Genomic DNA, 18,783 nt, shown 5'->3' on the forward strand with positions numbered 1-18,783 from the left:
GCATTTTTGCTTGAAGATCTCACAGGAAAAACACTGGAGAAAAACTACCTAAAAAATGTCTTTTTCTTAAAGAAAAAAGTCTTGCCAGGACCAAAAGATCCCAGCAAGGAACTTAGGTCCTTACTCCTGACTAGACAGAAAAAAACTGATTCCCTGTAGCAGAGAGAGGGAGGATATACCCTCAGGGACTGCCCCTAAGGTGGAGCCAGAACGTTTTGTCTTTCTGCCTAGTCCTACTCCTGCGGAGACAACATAACCCAGCTCTTGAGAATCAAGAAGACTACGTCGTTCAATGAGCGATAGAGAAATTACTTTTAAACCTTTGCCCCTCTAATTTAAAACTGTGTCCTCTTGTGGTAGTTTTTCTTCTTTAATATGCTCTCCTCCTTTACCGAGTTGATTCCCTTTATGTATTTAAAAGTTTCTATCATATCCCCTCTGTCTCTTCTTTCTTCCAAGCTATACATGTTAAGGTCCCTTAACCTTTCCTGGTAAGTTTTTTTCCTGCAATCCATGTACTAATTTAGTAGGTCTTCTCTGAACTCTCTCTAGAGTATCTATATCCTTCTAGAGATATGGCCTCCAGTACTGCGCACAATACTCCAAGTGAGGTCTCACCAGTGTTCTGTACAGCGGCATAAGCACTTCTCTCTTTCTACTGCTTATACCTCTCCCTGTACATCCAAGCATTCTGCTGGCATTTCGTGCTGCTCTATTACATTGTCTTCCCACCTTTAAGTCTTCTGAAATAATTACTCCTAAATCCCTTTCTTCAGATACTGAGGTCAGGACTGTGTCAAATATTCTATATTCTGCCCTTGGGTTTTTACGCCCCAGGTGCATTATCTTGCACTTATCCACATTAAATTTCAGTTGCCAGAGTTCTGACCATTCTTCTAGTTTTCCTAAATCCTTTTCCATTTGGCGTTTCCCTCCAGGAACATCAACCCTGTTACATATCTTTGTGTCATCAGCAAAAAGACAAACCTTACCATCGAGGCCTTTTGCAATATCACTTATGAAGATATTAAACAAAATTGGTCCCAGTACAGATCCCTGAGGTACCCCACTGGTAACATGACCTTGTTCTGAATGTTCTCCATTGACTACAACCCTCTGTTGTCTGTCACTCAGCCACTGCCTAATCCACTCAACAATATGGGAGTCCATGCTCAATGACTGCAGTTTATTGATAAGTCTTCTATGTGGGACAGTGTCAAAAGCCTTACTAAAATCTAGATATGCAATGTCTACTGCACCTCCACCATCTATTATTTTAGTCACCCAGTCAAAAAAATCTATAAGATTTGTTTGACATGATCTCCTGAACACAGCTTCTGCCGCTGGAGACCAGACTGGATCGGCTGCAGAATAGGCAAGTACTGAGATTTTTTTGCTTACAGGGTTAGATAGATTTGGTCTAGAATGTGGCAGAGAGCAGGTTTAGCGTTAGACTTAAACTTAAGTGTTCTGCCAGAACTTGGTCTTTTGAGGATCCTGCGGATTTTTTTTTTTTAAAGCTAAGTTTATTAGTGTTTTGAAAAAGAAATCAAAAACAATGCACAGTATACCATAGTAGTGTATATATATCTACACACATACATACATACATACATATATATATATATATATATATATATATATATATATATATATATATATATGGCATATCATTCCAGCATAGCATTCAAAACCAATGCACATAGATGAACGAAACAAAGGTCAACCAATCAGCTGGTGATTTGATTCTCTTATTATAACAGAACATATGTATTCAATTCTTACAGGCAAAGGGACCTCCATAAGGAGCAGACTGTACCTACATAATAAACAAAACCCATTTGAATAAGTACCGACTAGAGTTCCTTAATCAGGCCCAAGGCCCTTTGAGAGTACTGCTACTCAGGTGTTGATATCACCGAACACAGTATTTATCCAGCCCGACCATAATTTGTCAAATTTTTTAAGGGCAGGATCCTGTGGATTGATAATTTCCTTAATTCAACTAGCTGCAGTTTGACAAAGAGAAATTGCAATTCCCGGTTGCATTGCTAGGACTGCAAGAGCAAAGAACCTTAAAGAATGTTTCTTCGTTTAAGGATTCTGCAGACAGAAAATCCACAGTGTACCAAGTCCACTATTTAGTGTAATATTTTTCCATTTTAGATAGCTTGGCAATGAGTGAAAATCTTCAGACGAGGGCATGTCTATGTTAGCAAGCATTTTGTGCCAAGTTATCAGGTATATAGAAGGGGGTGAGAAATATTCTGCAGTCCCCTCTAGCCCTTACTCTAGGTCAGTGATGGCGAACCTTGTCACCCCAGATGTTTTGGAACTACATTTCCCATGATACTTATGCGCTCTGCAGTGTAGTTGAGCATCATGGGAAATGTAGTTTTAAAACATCTGGGGTGTCAAGGTTCGCCATCACTGCTCTAGGTGCTCTTTAGCATCCTCTGTTGATACTGCTTCTAGTGCAGGCACATTCATTTCCAAATCAGGTAGAGAGGGTGGGAATTGGGATGGAGATGCTTTTGAGTTCTGGCCAGAGATGGCTGTATTAAGGTTACCTGTGATGTGATGTACCACCTGGTCATTCAACTAAGACTAAGCTCTTAGTTGCTGAGTTTTAATGTCAAGTTTTAAAAGTTTACACTGTAAAGATTAATAGGTTTCAAAACACATTGCCATCTTACTTAGTTTTATGTGTAAACATATTCAGAACACACATAGTGTAAAACAAACATAGCCATGTCTCACACTTGCTCTGGGGCTACAGTAACAATGTAACAAACAAGACGACAATGTCTTACCTGTCCATGTTGCTGGTCCCTTTAGAGGAGGTCCAGGCTTGCCACAGGGCTCATTTCACAAAGTTATTTTACTTTTAAAATCCGAGATAAAAAGGACTCAGATTTTTTTCACACATTTTTTGCAATTCACAAAAAAACCACTACTAAAATAAAGCATGATTTTTTCATCAAAATATGAGGTATTTTACTCATGAAACCATGTGGTATTTTATCATCTAGAAATCCCTAACTATAACTTTTCTTAAAAATGTTCCCTCCTCTCTACTACATTACTATGTTGGGTGTTGAGCTTTCTGTGCAAAAATGTAAATGTGATACCTGCATTTGGCATGCTATTAATGAATGGTGCCTGTAAGCACAATGAGCATTTACTGTACATTTGCGCACGTTAACTAAACGCTCAGGTGTGAATGCAGTCTAAGAAAAGGAAAGTCTTAGCAGGTTGGGGTATTTTTAAGAAGTCCAGCTGGGGATCTTTGGGTAAGCAAACTCAGATGCCCAGCTGCTCTAAGGCCAGGCATGAGCGCACTGCTTCAATAAGAGTAGCAATGATATGTATTGGTGAGACCGCAGCAGAATCGGCTGAAGGGGCTTGTTTGCAACCCCTGTGACCTGCAGCCTCCAATAGGATGGAAATCATGCCAGTACAAGTCAGATATCGTGATTGAAAACTCCTCTCTAGAAAGGTTTATGCCCCAGAAAGCAACCAAGTGCTCAGAGGGGGGCAGAGAAAAAAACTGAGGCCTGTAATCAGAACATAAGAACTAGGGTCCTTGTGCCAGGTCCCGTGACAGTAGGAGACAAATTGACAGCGTTGCAGCCCATGCTCACTGCAACCCACTAGGGATCAGATTAGCAGCATGCTGTAAATTAGCAAAGGGTACCAAGCACAAAACTTTCTATTTCAGATTTCTTCAGCAACCAGAGCAAGATGTTCGGGACCTATTTCTGCCTTCACCCTCCTTGACGGGCATGCCCCCGCAAGGGTCTTCAGAGAGAACTCTCCACCACTTGGACCACAGCCCTGGACCTGTATAGCACCCTGTGGCTAACTCAATGGGATGCACTCCGTGCCAAGGTGAAAGCCTATGCAGGACCAGTGCAAAGAAATGTTACAGGCCAAAATGTATACAACTCTTGCGCTTTAAAAATGTGGGAGGTGATGAGAGGCTGAATACAGCAGGCAGCACCGGTAGTGTGCCCAAACTAGTGAAAGTAATAGATGTGAAAGGGTGCTGCGCTATATGGCTGTCAGAAAAATATGTTTAATGTATATGATAAAGACAGTACACTATGTATGGTAAAAAGTTCACTATACACGTATCCATTTATGGTTTAAATTTTTTATCTTTTTACCATTCATAGTGTACTGTCTTTATCAGATACATTAAACATTTTTCTGACAGCCATATAGCGCAGCACCCTTTCACATCTAATGTTACAAGCCAGCCCCCCATTTTCTTCCAGGCGGGGTCTGGGTACAGGTCCACAAGGCTCAGCCAAAGGGTCATCTAATCAGGAAAGATGCAAAAAGGGAGCCGCTGTGACTATGGAGCAGCTAGGAATCCTAATAGAAGAATCGTAAAGTAAAAACAGAATTCAAGAGGGAGGTAAGCTTCTCTCAGTAAATAAATTACGCCAATCACCTAAGGACGCTAGACAAAAAACACAAGGCTTGCTGGTAATGGAAGGGGTTATATAGGGGATGTCTCTAGGGCTTTTTTTTGCCAATGTCCAATCACCTGAAGGTGACAAATGATTACATAATTTCGCAGCTTCCGCTCCCTCGTGTCACTGAGTGGCTACTGCAGGGGAGGGGAAGGAGTGCCAACAATGGCTGCAGAATCACGTGATTGGACTGAAGCAGATTGAAAATAGGTAAGTACATAGATCTTTTTTTTATACAGTTAGGTGGGATAGGTAGTAGAGAGGAGGGAACATTTTTAAGAAAAGTTATAGTTAGGGATTTCTTCCATTTTAAAATTTTCAGACACCAGTTTTTCCTTAGGGAGTTGTAAAGTCAGAAGGATTTTTATCTTGATGCATTCCATGCATCAAGATAAAAAAGTCACCTGTGCGCAAAAGCCTCCCCAGCACCCCCTAATACTTATATGGAAAAAAATGGATTTTTGTAAAATCTTACCGTAAAATCCTTTTCTCTTAGCTCATTGACAGACGTAGTCCTCGGTGATACACCACCTTCGGGTTATGTTGCCTCCACAGGAGCAGGACTAGACAGGAAATTAAAAAGCTCTGGCCACACCCCAGGGGCAGTCCCAGAGGGTATATCCTCTCTCTCTCTGCCTCAGCAAATCAGTTATGTGAAAAAGCAGTCTTTAGAGATTTTAACCCAACTCAAAAAACAGAGGGGCGGGGACTACGTCTGTCAATGAGCTAAGAGAAAAGGATTTTACGGTAAGATTTTACAAAAATCCATTTTTCTCTAGCGCTCATTGACAGACGTAGTCCTCGGTGATACACCACCTTCGGGACGTCCCAGAGCAGTATCACAACTGAGGGGTGGGAAAATGGAAATCAAATCCCAATCTAGAAGGCCCAACCGGTGCCAACTAGAAGTTTACAATGCTCATCCTTAATGATGAGACTCAACAAAAAAAGAGAAAACAATTTTTTTTTTTTTTTCAAACAGAAAAAAACCCTCGAGGTAGACCACCGGTCTCCTCAAATTGCGGCCTGCAAAACCTTGCGGCCAAATGAGGCATCCGCCGATGCCGTCACATCAATTTTATAGAATTTTGTAAAGGTATGTACCGACGACCAGGTGGCCGCCTTACATACCTGGACCACTGACGCCTGATGGCGAAAGGCCCAGGAAGTACTGAGCGCTCGAGTGGAGTGCGCCCTAACAGGGAACGGAGGACTCTGACCCTTAATAGAATAAGCCTGTACCACCGTTTGTCTAATCCATTTGGCAATGGTCGCGGCAGATGCAGGCAAACCCTTTCTGGGGCCATCCGTGATCACAAAAAGTGAATCCGTCTTACGGAATGATTCCGTAGCTTTCAGGTATACCCTGATTGCCCGAACCACATCTAAGGAATGCAACGCATGTTCCCGATGATGCTTGGGCTGAGGACACAAGGAAGGTAGTACAATATCTTCATTCAGATGAAAATCTGAAACCACCTTGGGAAGAAAAGATGGCTTAGGATGAAGTACTACCTTATCCCTATGAATCACTAGGTATGGGGACTGGCATGATAATGCAGCCAGTTCTGACACCCTGCGAGCAGAAGTAATAGCCACCAAGAAGGCCACTTTCTGGGATAAAGTAAGCAAGGGAATCTCCCTGATGTTTTCAAAAGGAGGTTTCTGTAGAACCGACAAAACCAAATTAAGATCCCAAGGCGGTAAGGGCGCGCGGACTAGAGGAGCCAGGTGCCGCACCCCCTGGATGAAATTCCGCACCAAGGATTTGGTAGCTAAAGGCTTCTGAAAGAAGATTGCTAATGCTGAAACTTGACCCTTGATGGTGCTCAAGGCTAGCTTCTGCTCAACCCCTTGTTGCAAAAAGGCCAATATTCGAGACACCGAATAGGTACGTGGAGGAAATCCTAAAGATTCGCACCACGCAATATAAGTTTTCCATGTGTGATAATAGACTTTGCTGGAAGTCGCTTTCCTTGCTTTAATAAGGGTAGGAATGACTGAAGCTGACAAACCTCTGTCCTTCAGTACTTGGGTCTCAATGGCCAGGCCATTAAACCCAGCGACTGTAAAGCATGATGGTAAATTGGTCCTTGAGACCACAGACACTCCCTGAGACGAAGTTCCCACGGAACGTCTACGACTAACATGTCCAAGTCGGCCAGGCCGGCTTCAGGAGGCCAGCCTAGAATTTCTAGGACCACTGGCGCTGATTGGATCTAAACCAGGCGTCCCTAGAGGTATCTGGCCCCGACCATCCGAGAAAGTCTGGTCGTTTTCTGTTCCCACACATTTATCAGATACCTGATAGTTATCAGGAAAGGTGATCTTTTCTGGTTGAACCTCAGGGACCGAAGTCACCCGACTAGAGGCTACTTGGCCTATCTGGTCAACCAGATCCGATTCCTGTGAGGTATCGGGACTAATCTTAGGAAAAGGTAAAGGAAAAGATCTATTCAGGGAACGGTAATTACCGCTTCCTGTAGTACTTAAATGTTGGAAGGGAAGAATCGCACCGGTAGTAGTGGTTGATGCTCGATCTAATGTCCTGAATACCGGTGAAAACGTCCCCCCACCCTGAAACCGGGTGGGGGCGCACCTTCAGGCTGTGTACTCCTTTGCTTCGGGTTTGGCTGGGTTGGTCCTTTGCTTGTCCAACCAGCCCTTCTTGAACCCTCCTGGAGGAGTCTTGCCTTTCCCGCTAGTACCAGCCGGGCGCCCTTTATGGGCGGTAAAGAAAGGTCCTCGCTTGTTGCGAGGTCCCTTAGCTTTAGCAGCCTGTGGCAAAAAAGTGCTCTTGCCCCCAGTGGCATCCTTAATGATTTCATCTAGGTTGGCCCCAAATAGACGATTCCCCTGAAAGGGGAGATTTGTCAAGGTCTTCTTGGAACCTAGGTCAGCTGACCAGCATTTTAACCACAGCACACGTCTGAGGATCACCGCTGTCTTAGATGCATGCCCTAATAAGGGAGTAGTGTCCAAGGCTGCGTCACAGATAAACTGTAGCCCTTGTATAATCTGTTCCATCAAATCAGATGTCTCCTGGGGAATATCTTTTCCCCTAAGATCTTGGCGTACCATTTTCGCCCATTCCGTAAGTGTCTGGGAAACTAGACCAATAACAATTACTGGTCTAAAAGCTGACCCTATCAGAGAGAAGATGGTGCGGGACTCTGCTTCCATCTTTCGATCCACCGGATCCTTAAAGGACGAAGTGTCCTCCACTGGAATAACCGTGGCTTTATTCAGCCTGGAAATAGGCGGATCCACGACTGGTGGTACCGTCCATTTCTTAATGATGGATTCCTCAAACGGATAGCGTCTAGCAATACGCTTGGAAATAGTAAAGGTACGTTTAGAATGCTCCCATTCTCCTTTAATCTGATTACCGAAACATTTAGGTACAGGAAAAGCCTTCATCGTCTTGATGGGCTTATTAGTACCAAAAGGAATCTCTGTTTCAGTTGCCTCTGCCGGTAAAGCCTCAAGTTTTAAGGTTTCCTGCACTGCCACAACTAGTGCGTCCACCAATGCTTCTTCCTGAATAATAGCAGGAGAAGAAGCGTCCTCCTCACTGTCTGAGGGGGCTTTACCTGGGATAACAGCCCTTGCAGAGGAACCTGCAACTGCCGTGACCACCTCTGAATCTGAGTCAGAGGTGTCAGATGGTATAGGGGTAGGCGGGGGTCGCTTCCTTGACCCCCGTCCCTGACAGGCCGCCTCCACCCGAGCCACCATAGACTCCAAAATTGCTGTAAATTACTCTATACTCTGTGCACCGGCGGGTCCCGTGGCCCCCTCGAGGGAAACAGGTGGGGGAATATGTGTGGCAGGGTCCATGATAACTCCAGTTACTTCCTGGATAATATAATTCAAAAATAAAACTTTTCTTTTTTTTTTTTTTTTTTTTTTTCGACCCCCAGCGCCACAAAAGCCCCTTAGTGTTACCTGCTAGGGATCCCTATCGATCGAGAGAGAGAGAGAGATAGACCCCCAGGCTCACCACTTGATGCTCAGAGTTAACTGCAACAGGTTACAGCGCTGTCTTAACAAACAGGAAGTCTTTTGGCTGGCTGCCCAGGAAGAAAGGAGGCGGCTCCGCCCCTCTGTACGCCTTCCGGCGCCTCCCCCAAGCTCCACGAGGTGTTTGGATCACCTCAAACATGGCCGCCCCCATGCTGGAGACACGAGGCTACGCCAAAATGGCGGCTCGTGCGATCCAGCAAAAAAAATGGCGGCGGCCCGTACTGAATAGCGGTGTGCTGCAGGGCACACAACACTCTCACTGCATGGGGATATGGCGTGGTTGGCGGTACCGGCCCTGGCGGACCGCATGGCCGTTCGGGAGGCCTGCTAATAGCTGGAGATCTGATTAGGAAGGCAGTCTACATGTCCGTGGCTTCTGACTGGTAGGTAGCTTATTCTTAACCCATAAGATTCCCAGAATGCCACAGATTATAATCTTTCTAACATGTATACAATTAGATTGTTAGCTCCCAAACCAAGCCTCCTGGCTTTTTGCACATAAAATCACACTCAAAGTAGGAGGATCTGTGTCATTTATAGGATAGAGTGGGACTCTATCTTACCATACAGAGAGGGGCCCGCGTTCACCACAAGACCCGTCAGGGGAAAAGGGGGAACATACTACTCACCATACCGGAACCAGGCGGGCACCAACTCCTGACAGTACCCCTCTCCACCGGGGCGGGAGGGCTGTCGACCGATATGGACGCCGTGACTCATGGTCTTTGGCGTTTCAGCGAGACGTTTAACTCGCGGGGTCAGTCCTTTAATGGGACTTTGTCGCGGCCGACCCAGCGCGGAGCTATGGCCTGCACGCGCTCGTAGGCTGAACTGGGGTGACCACCGGATCTCAACATCCAGCCCGTCGCCCAGTTCAGCTTTCTTGCTTGAAGATCTCACAGGAACACTGGAGAAAAAAGCTGTCTAAAAAAAAATCCTTTAAGAAAAAATTCTTGCCAGGACCTAAGATCCCAGCAAGGTATCTAGGTCCTTACTCCTAACTAGACAGAAAATAACTGATTTGCTGAGGCAGAGAGAGAGAGGATATACCCTCTGGGACTGCCCCTGGGGTGTGGCCAGAGCTTTTTAATTTCCTGTCTAGTCCTGCTCCTGTGGAGGCAACATAACCCGAAGGTGGTGTATCACCGAGGACTACGTCTGTCAATGAGCGCTAGAGAAAATAGTTCTAGTAGGAACTATCTATAGCGCTTGCTAGTATAAGTAAATGTGCAAATTGTGCAAAAAATATTGTGATCCCAGTATTGGAAAAATATATATACATATATAATTTGAGAATAGTAAATCATGTAAAACTATAACAAATTGTGACATAAAAAATATATAACATTTGTAAATATTTAAGAGTTCATCTCATGATATAAATAAATAAGTGATGGTGAAAGTTCCAATTTTTGTCGTTTTTCCTGAATGGACACATGGAGCTGTGACCTGGCTCGGGGGCCCCCATAGCAAGTTGCTTGCTGTGGGGGCACTCGACAGGAGAGAAGGGCCAGGAGCACAGAAGAGGCACCTAAGAAGAGGAGGATCTGGGTTGCTCTGTGCAAAACCAACTGCACTGAGGAGGTAAGAATAACATATCACCATAAACCCTTTATTGGATGTGTATTCATTCTCTGCTAGTCAGAGAGGAGAGGAGAAGATAATTTGAACTTTTTTCTGTGTTTATCAGAGGGCCTGCCCTCCTCTCTAAGCCAGCTTTTTGCACTGTTACTTGATCAGCAGTGAGCTCCTTAGCTTATGATGAAAAATCCACCTACCCTTGTCACCGTAGATTGGCTGAAGTTGGGCGTTTTGCATGTGCTCCTAATTGTGGAAAGATTGGAGCTGAACATTCCTTTTACACTTTTCAATGTGGACAAGCCAAAGCTAAGCATTGTTCATTCTGACCTCATTTCTGATAGGCTGATAGTGAGCACTGCTTTTACCCTCCTCACCCTGAACATTTCTTTTACCTTCATCTTTGTGAATAGGCTCAAGCTAAGCATTGCTCGTAACACTGTGGCTAGGCTGGGAATTGCTCATATCTTCTTCATTGTGGAGAGGATGAAGCTAGGCATTCTTGTTACCCTCCTGACTATGGATTGGCAGGATGTTCTGAGAGCTAGCACTTTTTCCCCACCCCACAGCTCTGGCTTTTTACCCTCTCTGCGAAAAGTCGTTCAACACTGTACTGAGGCAGACATGATGACTTTCTTTAATAAAGTACATACAAAGCATGTACACACACGCATGATATTTTGAAATATCTATGCTGAGCTGCACTGCTCTCAGCTCAGCATACAATTAAAATAAACAGGGAGTGCAGCTTAACATATTCTGACACTTTGCCGAGTCCTATTATGTACTGGGCCAAATGTCACTACACCTTGTGTACCCCAGGCTCTGGGAAAGCTTGGCAGTTCTTGTAAATGTATGGTGATCATGTACACACTGAACACATACATCAAGTTCATTTTTCTGAGAGACAATGAAGTTTATCTTTTAGGACAAACTGCCTAACTACTTTTTCATTAGTTAGTTAATTTTCTGAGATGTTAAAAACAAATAAATATCTGCAGAGATAAAGAGCCTCCCCCTTTTAGTCTACTTAGCTCAAGCCTGTATGTAGAACCATTAGGGTGTGAGAACATGGACATTACCTGCTTCTTGTATGCATAGTTCTGCTGTGTATTCATTCTCTGTTTCAGTTTCGTTGATAGGATTTTTCAAAATCTACAAAGTTATAAAATCAGTCATTCGGATACTGTACACAACACAATGCATTGTTCAGTAACATTACCAGAATTTACAATATTCACACCTGTTCCTTTTCATTTTCATCAGTGGTTTCAGCATTGGCTTCCAATGATGTCTGTACATCCACTGGGCGAGCTTCAAACTCATAATTTTCTTCTTCCTCCTCATTCTCATCTTCTCCACTTCCATAGTTAGTCAATGCCTGTGTTTCTGCTTTGGATAAACCTGCCACCATAATGAAACACAAACATTAATATACTTCATGCAAAAATATAAAATAAAAAATTAAAGTTACCTTAAAAAGTTTAACAGCAAATATATTCTTTCCTAATTTGTCTACTATACTATAAAAGTATTCCCTATCAGAGTAGTGTAGTGATCGATCAACTTAGTACATTCTGCCTGCCCATTAACAGTTCAAATCTCGGCTGGTTCCTGCTGAACCAGCTGAGATTCGAAAAGTATATGGCCAGCCTTACCATGAAAAACTAGAACAACTATGACAGGCTTTTTAACAAGCCCAAGCACTCACTCAAACACTTCCCTCCACCAACCTCCCATGGGGGTCTGGGACTACCCATAAGCATGAGATTTTAGGTGCTATATAGTACCAATAGATGTCTGCCATGACTTTAATAGAGGGGTGCTGTGTACTTTTTACCACAAGGGGGTGCCTGCCACAAGTTACTGTACTCTGGATTACAAAAATGAGGAGCTATAAGTTGTTACTGCTAACGACTGCTTACACAAGACATAAGCATCAGGTACTTTTAAATCAGCAGACATCAAAGAAATTGATTATAAAACATAAAAGCCAGGAAAACATAAAAGTTCCTACTAATAGACACAGGAACGTTCTCATTTCCATCTTCTTCCTCTGAAATGTCAGATCTCCCACTGTGAGCTTCAGACACATCAATACATTTGTTTTGGGACTCTGATACGATCTCCGTTTCATCCTTGTCCTAGGAAAAAAAACAACAACTGAGATATAGAAAAAAATTAACAATAGGACAACACAGTGATAACTAAATAGTAACATACTGTATTTGTATGTACTGAATAAACAGAAATGATCCATCACATTATTTTAGCCTTTGGCACTGCAGAAAAGACATAAGACTGAAAGATTGCTGTCAACAATCTGCCCTCTGCTGCTCAGTAAGCATACTGTCATCGATTCCTCTTTTGGCTTCTCTGTGACCCTTTTAATCTATTCACTATTAAGCTGCTTGAGAATCTATTGCCCACAGTACTGTTTAAAACTAAGGCGCTGTTAGAAATAATATTCCTTAGTGCAATGTGCATGTGCAACAAACGTGAGTAGAATAATATGTCTCACAAATCATCAATGGGTAACCATTGCAAACCAAAGTAAAAAAAATATATTAAAACTATAAATGAGCAGAGTGAGGGGTGAGACCGTACTGGTGTTATTGAAAGTGGGATGCAGTTAGAGGCGTTTTGAGCTGGTGCCGGTCTAGGCATCTCTGATATAAGCAGAATATTTGACGATTTTATGTTAGAAAGGAATTTTTAATAAACGGTGTTGCACGATTATCCTGCCCTCTTGCCTTTTTACATGTGACCAGCTATCTGAGAGGTGCCTGTGCACCAATGCAATTGGGCTAATTGAGGAAAGGATCTTTGGTGGCTTTGGGCTTTGGTTTTTCCTGATAAGTCCTGTGGTCCCCGGGGGCATGGGGACTCTGGTGAGTGCAATAGTTTGCTTTGCACGTGGTGGAGCACTATAAGCTTAGAAGAGGAGCTTAAGTTAATGGTTGTGGTCACAGTGATTGAAGATATTTTTATCATTGGCACTTATGAGAATGGACTGTCATTAATATGCATTGTACTATGGACATTATATGTTAACTAAAGTCATTCATTTACAGTTTTAATATATATTTTTTTCACATTGGTTTGCAATGGTTACACATTGATTATTTGCGACATATGTTTTTATTCTACACACGTTTGTGGCACATGCACATTGCACTAACTGATATTATTTCGAACAGCGCTTTACTTTATTTTGATTTCCTACGTTTAATGGGTTTCACATTTAAAGGGGTGGCAGTTAGTGGGTAGCTTTATTCATTTTTACAGGTTGGCGACTTCAAAGGGTTTACACATACTGATTAAAATGAAAACATTACCCAATATGCCTTTAAACATCTGCAGAACTGCAAACTGTACCGTACTCTAGTAATTTACAGTGACAATAAAGTCTATTTTTTTCCATAAAACAAATGATCTAAAAACGTACATGTATTTGCGGTTTTCTTCTTAAAAAAATTCCTTCCTGCATATACTTTTAAAAGCGACCCCAGGCCACACTACCCATTCTAAATGTTCCTTAAGCCTCCAAGACCTATGCAGTCCCATAAGAGACCCTTCTATGTACGCAATCCTGCACTGTACTATAACTTTACGTTTAGTTCTCCAAGCACTGCAAGCATATGCAGTGAGAGGGACATAAAGTCACTGTCAAACTCCACTGTGGAGGAGGAGAGTGAAGTGTGCAGCACATTGATCATACACAAGACACTGTCATGATACTGTTTTCAGAGCATGCTAGACTTTATAATAAGGAAGTACAGGTGAACTTGATGAAAATAACTGCAGACAGAAAAAACTTTCTACTATAAGACTGGGTTTACACTGATGGGAATTGGTTGCAAGTTTCTCCGCATTCAATTCGCATGACAGAGTGTGAACAGCTCTCAAAAGAGACGGTTCACACAGCTCTGGGGCGGGCGCGGTCAGAATTGCACAAGGATCCTGTGCGTCTTCTGGTCCGTTTCAGTTGTGCAAATTCAGGCAAAAATTCAGACCCGATTCACACCTGAAATGGTGATTAGGGATGCACCGAACCCTCTGCTGTGAGCCGCAGCAACTGTGAACCCAGCCTAAAGGTGCAGGAAAAGGAGGAGTTGTTCAGCTGTGTTTAGGCTGATATTCAGATCCAGCCACGGTAGAATAGTAAATTGTCGTTCTAAAACTTTCCTTGCACTCAAAACCTGCTCGCTGCTCCGGTAAATGTGAAATACTCATAATTAATATTTCATATTTTCCTAAGTAAAGCAATATATCATTGCCACGTTTTAGCCCTAGACAAAGTACATACAAAATGTTGTAGATACCATTAAAATGCATATATGTGAACAGTCCAGCAAGAAGAAATTTGTACTTTGCAATAAAAAGCATTCAGGCATACCTTGCAAGCCAATGGGTCCTTACATGTGCCAAAAACACTATGGCTTTTATGGGCTAGATTATAGGAATTATTGTAGCTCTAAAATATAAAACATTAGTTCTTCAAACAAATTTTCATGTATAAATACAAGGAACCTTCTTCTATGTCTGTATGGGAGCCAATAATATGATTTCACAGAGGTGGGAAAAAAAGTTCACCGAAAGCCATTGCCGGGGAATATGATAAAGTACATAGGACTGTCATGCAAACCAAGGTTAGATAGAAAACAACAACCCTTATAACAATGTATACCTTATCTTCATCATCACTCTCTTGGTTGTCAGAACTTTCTACTCCATCCAACAATACCCGAGCCTGTGGGAAAACATCAGAATAAAGCTGCAAGGTCTGCACACTACTAAAAAGTATTTACACTCTAAAAATCACATACAATAGCTGCCAACCAACATGAACCTACAAAATCTTGTGCAATGTGGAGTTCCACATTAATAGAGCTCAAGGAATATCACAATAGGTAAGGTCATTACAGGAAACAAAAGCCTTGCCATGGAAAATTACATCTCTGAAGTAGCTAACAAAAAGTCATTCCACAAGTACATTCTGTTTATGCCCTTAAGCCAACCATACAAGGATGAAAAATTAGCTGGTTCAGTAGGGACTGGCCAAATTTCAATCCATGTATGGGCTAGCTGGTTGTACACAAGTCGATCTATCGATTGACTTATGTAAAACTAGCATGTCGGGTTTTCCCCCAAATGATCAGTGCAGCCAACTATAGCCAGCAACAGTGATTACTGTATTCTGTCAGTGTGGAGGGCTCTCCACTAGCGGAGTACAATAGAACTGTGGGAATGGCTGAACGAAAAAAACATTTATTAATATATGAACAGCCTTAAGTCAGCGACCATGCCATTTTCTGTGGTTGCAGGAAAGAAAATCACTCGATTGCCCCGTCAACCCTCCAGTGGAGCTATTGTGTTCTCCCGGCTGGGGAAAGGGGGGGGGGGCACAGGGAGCCTGGAGAACACACAGTGATTATTACTAGCGGCTATAGCTGCTGGCAATCACATGAAAAATACGACATGCTGTAAACTTAGGTAGAATCAGCCTCTGCCCCTACATGATTCAAGAATCGTCCGGTCCCTGGAGAACCAGACAAGATTCAAACCATCTATGGTCAACTTTAAAAGACGTTTGTTGCAACTACAACTCAAGGTACAAAAACTGGCCGCATAGCACACCGATTCGTGTTTGAAATTTTTATTCCTCCAAGTGGATCTTGCACTCCCATCAGACTTCGATCCTTCCCTGGTGCATTCCACCCTTGCTAAGGTCTTAATCAGAGATTAGAGGGGCAATTAGGCCTTGGAGCAGAACAAAACAGGGGAGGAGCTTTCTCCAGTGGAAAATAATGTTTTATTCAAGCCTGAGGAGTGCGAACTGCATTTTTATTTGCAGCTGTTGGCTGGGAAACAGACAAGCCCCTACTACTGACCTGTCATTGGTGGCTGCTTGTTACAGGTAGATCTGAAGTGCTTTCTTTCAAAGATACCCCTACTTAACGTTTAGCATGATGTTCAATAACATTTTTAGGCAAATTCTGTCAGAGATCTGACTTGAATGCAAAAGGTGATGAGGATGGAATGTTTTTTCATACTGAATTGCTTAAGGTCCATTAGCTCGCTTTGGTGAGTATAATATTTCGATCCATCTATGGCTCACACTATATAAGCAGTTACAAAAACATTTTTTTCTTTTGAGATAAAGGGTTTACATGAATGAATAAAAGCTAATCATTGTAAGCACCCCTGACATAGGTAAATGACTTGTCTCAACACTGTAACTGCTACATCTGCAACAGAGTTTCTTCTTTTAAAAAACAACAGACTGGTTGGACACGAGGGGGAGTGGCTTGGAGAGGAAGAGATGTGAGGACGTGTGAGTAGGAGCTCCCGCTAATCCCTCTCCCGGACTGCCCCGACACGGCATAGCTACACGGCATGCAAACAAGTAACCCGGTCAGGAATCGTCCAGTGACCCGCTCGGTTAGCGATCGCTCGGTAGTAGACCGGCGTCAACTACAGAGGAGATCAGGTGGTGGAATACAGCAATACTTCCAGCAGCAGCTGCCCGGAGTGCCGGAAACCAAGATGGCGGCGGCACGTGTGGGGACACAGCCCAAACAGAATGCGCAGGGAGTGCAGTGCACACAGCATGCGGAGAAAGGAGAGAAGCCGCCAGAGGGGAACATGACAAACCCAGGTTGGACAGCAGCGAGAGAACCCGAAGCCGACCCCGGGATTCAGCAGGAAAAGGTAAATCTAGATATCAAAGACTTATTGAAAGCACTGCCCACTAAAGCAGAGATAGAGGCATTAATAATGCGGATTGAGGAAACACACCAACGTGATATCCAGGAACTCCGCAAAGATATGGTCCAATTATCAGATAGAGTTACTTTAAAAGATACCGAGGTCACACAAGTAAAGGACCAAGTAGCGGATATAAAGAAGACCACAGAGACACTATCAGAGGCCACCATTAATATGCAACTTCATATGGAAGACTTAGAAGATAGGAGCCGCAGGGGGAACTTAAAACTGAGAGGAGTACCAGAGGTGGAAGGGGAAAATTTACAAGAAAAGGTGAGAGACATTTTTCTAAAAGTGCTAGCCCCCACCTCACATCCTGCGGCCCCTATGGAAATTGATAGGGTCCACAGACTGACAGGGTTCAGATATACAGACTCCAACAGACCCCGTGATATAGTATGTAAAATGCATTACTACACACAGAAAGAGGAGATCCTCCGGAAAGCCTGGGATATAGGCACAGTGGAAGTCGCAGGGGCTAAAATAAAAATACTCCCGGATCTGTCTAAAACCACGCTTTACCGCAGATCATTACTACGGCCAGTGCTGGAGAGAGCAAAGCAACAAGGTTTTAGGTACAGATGGGGATACCCGCTGGCAGTGACTTTTTTTAAAGAACGAGACATGTTTGTTCTTCGTACCCCAGCGGATTTACCCAACTTATTTGAGTTCTTGGGCACAGAACCTGTTCAGGTGGAGGACTGGCTTACAATTTCCCCCAGAACAATGGGGTACCCAAACTGGGGACCCCGTGAACGGAGGTTGAATGGACATGGTAATAAGAAAGGACAGGTCTGAGAGAACTAAGTGAAATTGAGGATCCAATTGGAATGAGAGAATGAAGAAATGACAGGAAGAAATACTGCTATTATAAAATTCTCTCTTCAATAACTTTTTTTTTTTTTTTTTTTCCCCCCCCACCCCTTTGTCGGCTGTTCCCCCTTTTCTTTCTGAAGCAATCAGCTCCAACATGTTTTTTTCTTTTTTTGAGGGTATATGGATACATGGATATACCCCGCCCCCCCCCCCCCCCCCCCTGGGAGGAGGATAAGAGATAAGGTCACATTTTTTTTTTTTTTTTTTTTTTCTTGCACAAAATCACTATTGATTTGAACTTTTTTTTTTTTTTTTTTTTTGCACAATTTTAAAACACATGAGACACGAGTGTAGAGTGGTAGTGAAGGTGTTTTCCCTCTCCTTTTTTTTTTGAGTATGGGAAAGTATGTTTTTTTTTTTTCTTTTTCTGTTTTGGGCACACAACATTAGAAAAATTTTTTTTTTTTTTTTTTTGGGTATAATATACACTTTGTAACCTATAAAACACTAATAAGGGTAATAATGGTAATAATGGTAATAATCTGATTCATTAAATAGCACAGTTTTTGTTTAACTTCTATTTTTGAATATAAATACATTCCACAATACGACCAATTTCAGTGGTCTCTAAGAAGGTGACAGAGCACAGGGTGCCCTAGGGGCGGGGGGGGAGGGGCGGAGGAAGCATCGGGTAATACCTGATCTACCGAGGAACTAGGAGAAGAGGGGGGGCAGATGGTAGATGGCAAATACATTATGAGATCTAGGGGTGGGGATTTTTTTTTTTTTTTTTTCTTTTTCTCCTTTGCCTCTAAATGAGATACAAGGAATGTGAGAAAATGAAGCCGGGAGAAGTAGATATACAAAAATAATGAATCTTATTTATATATATATGCCGGAATACCCTGTGAATGATCAGTGTTGGGGGTTGGGAGAGGGAGGGGAGAGTTTTATTCTCTAACCTAACCCAAACATAACCCCATTTAGGAAATTGCTCAAAGAACCAATATAGATTGGATGAGCAACCCAGCGTGAAGCTATATAGTGACCCCTCTATAGTAGAGAGGTCAAGAAGGTACTTTCCTTCCTCCCCCCTTCCCCCCCTAAGTTT

General features: G+C 42.9%; 1 protein-coding gene across 1 annotated transcript in view; it reads right to left on the reverse strand.

Annotated features, from left to right (window-relative positions):
• The window catches only part of PCM1 (pericentriolar material 1), a 311,695-nt gene that overhangs the window by 35,430 nt on the left and 257,482 nt on the right, over positions 1-18,783 (reverse strand). The window contains exons 32-35 of the mRNA XM_082243082.1: positions 14,776-14,838; positions 12,103-12,229; positions 11,329-11,489; positions 11,168-11,240 (exon numbers count right to left, since the gene is read on the reverse strand). Coding sequence (XP_082099208.1) covers positions 11,168-11,240; positions 11,329-11,489; positions 12,103-12,229; positions 14,776-14,838 — 424 coding nt within the window. The remainder of the gene's footprint in view (positions 1-11,167; positions 11,241-11,328; positions 11,490-12,102; positions 12,230-14,775; positions 14,839-18,783) is intronic.

Source organism: Pelophylax lessonae, assembly GCF_965119305.1.
Source record: "Pelophylax lessonae genome assembly, chromosome: 1".
Lineage (NCBI taxonomy): Eukaryota > Metazoa > Chordata > Amphibia > Anura > Ranidae > Pelophylax > Pelophylax lessonae.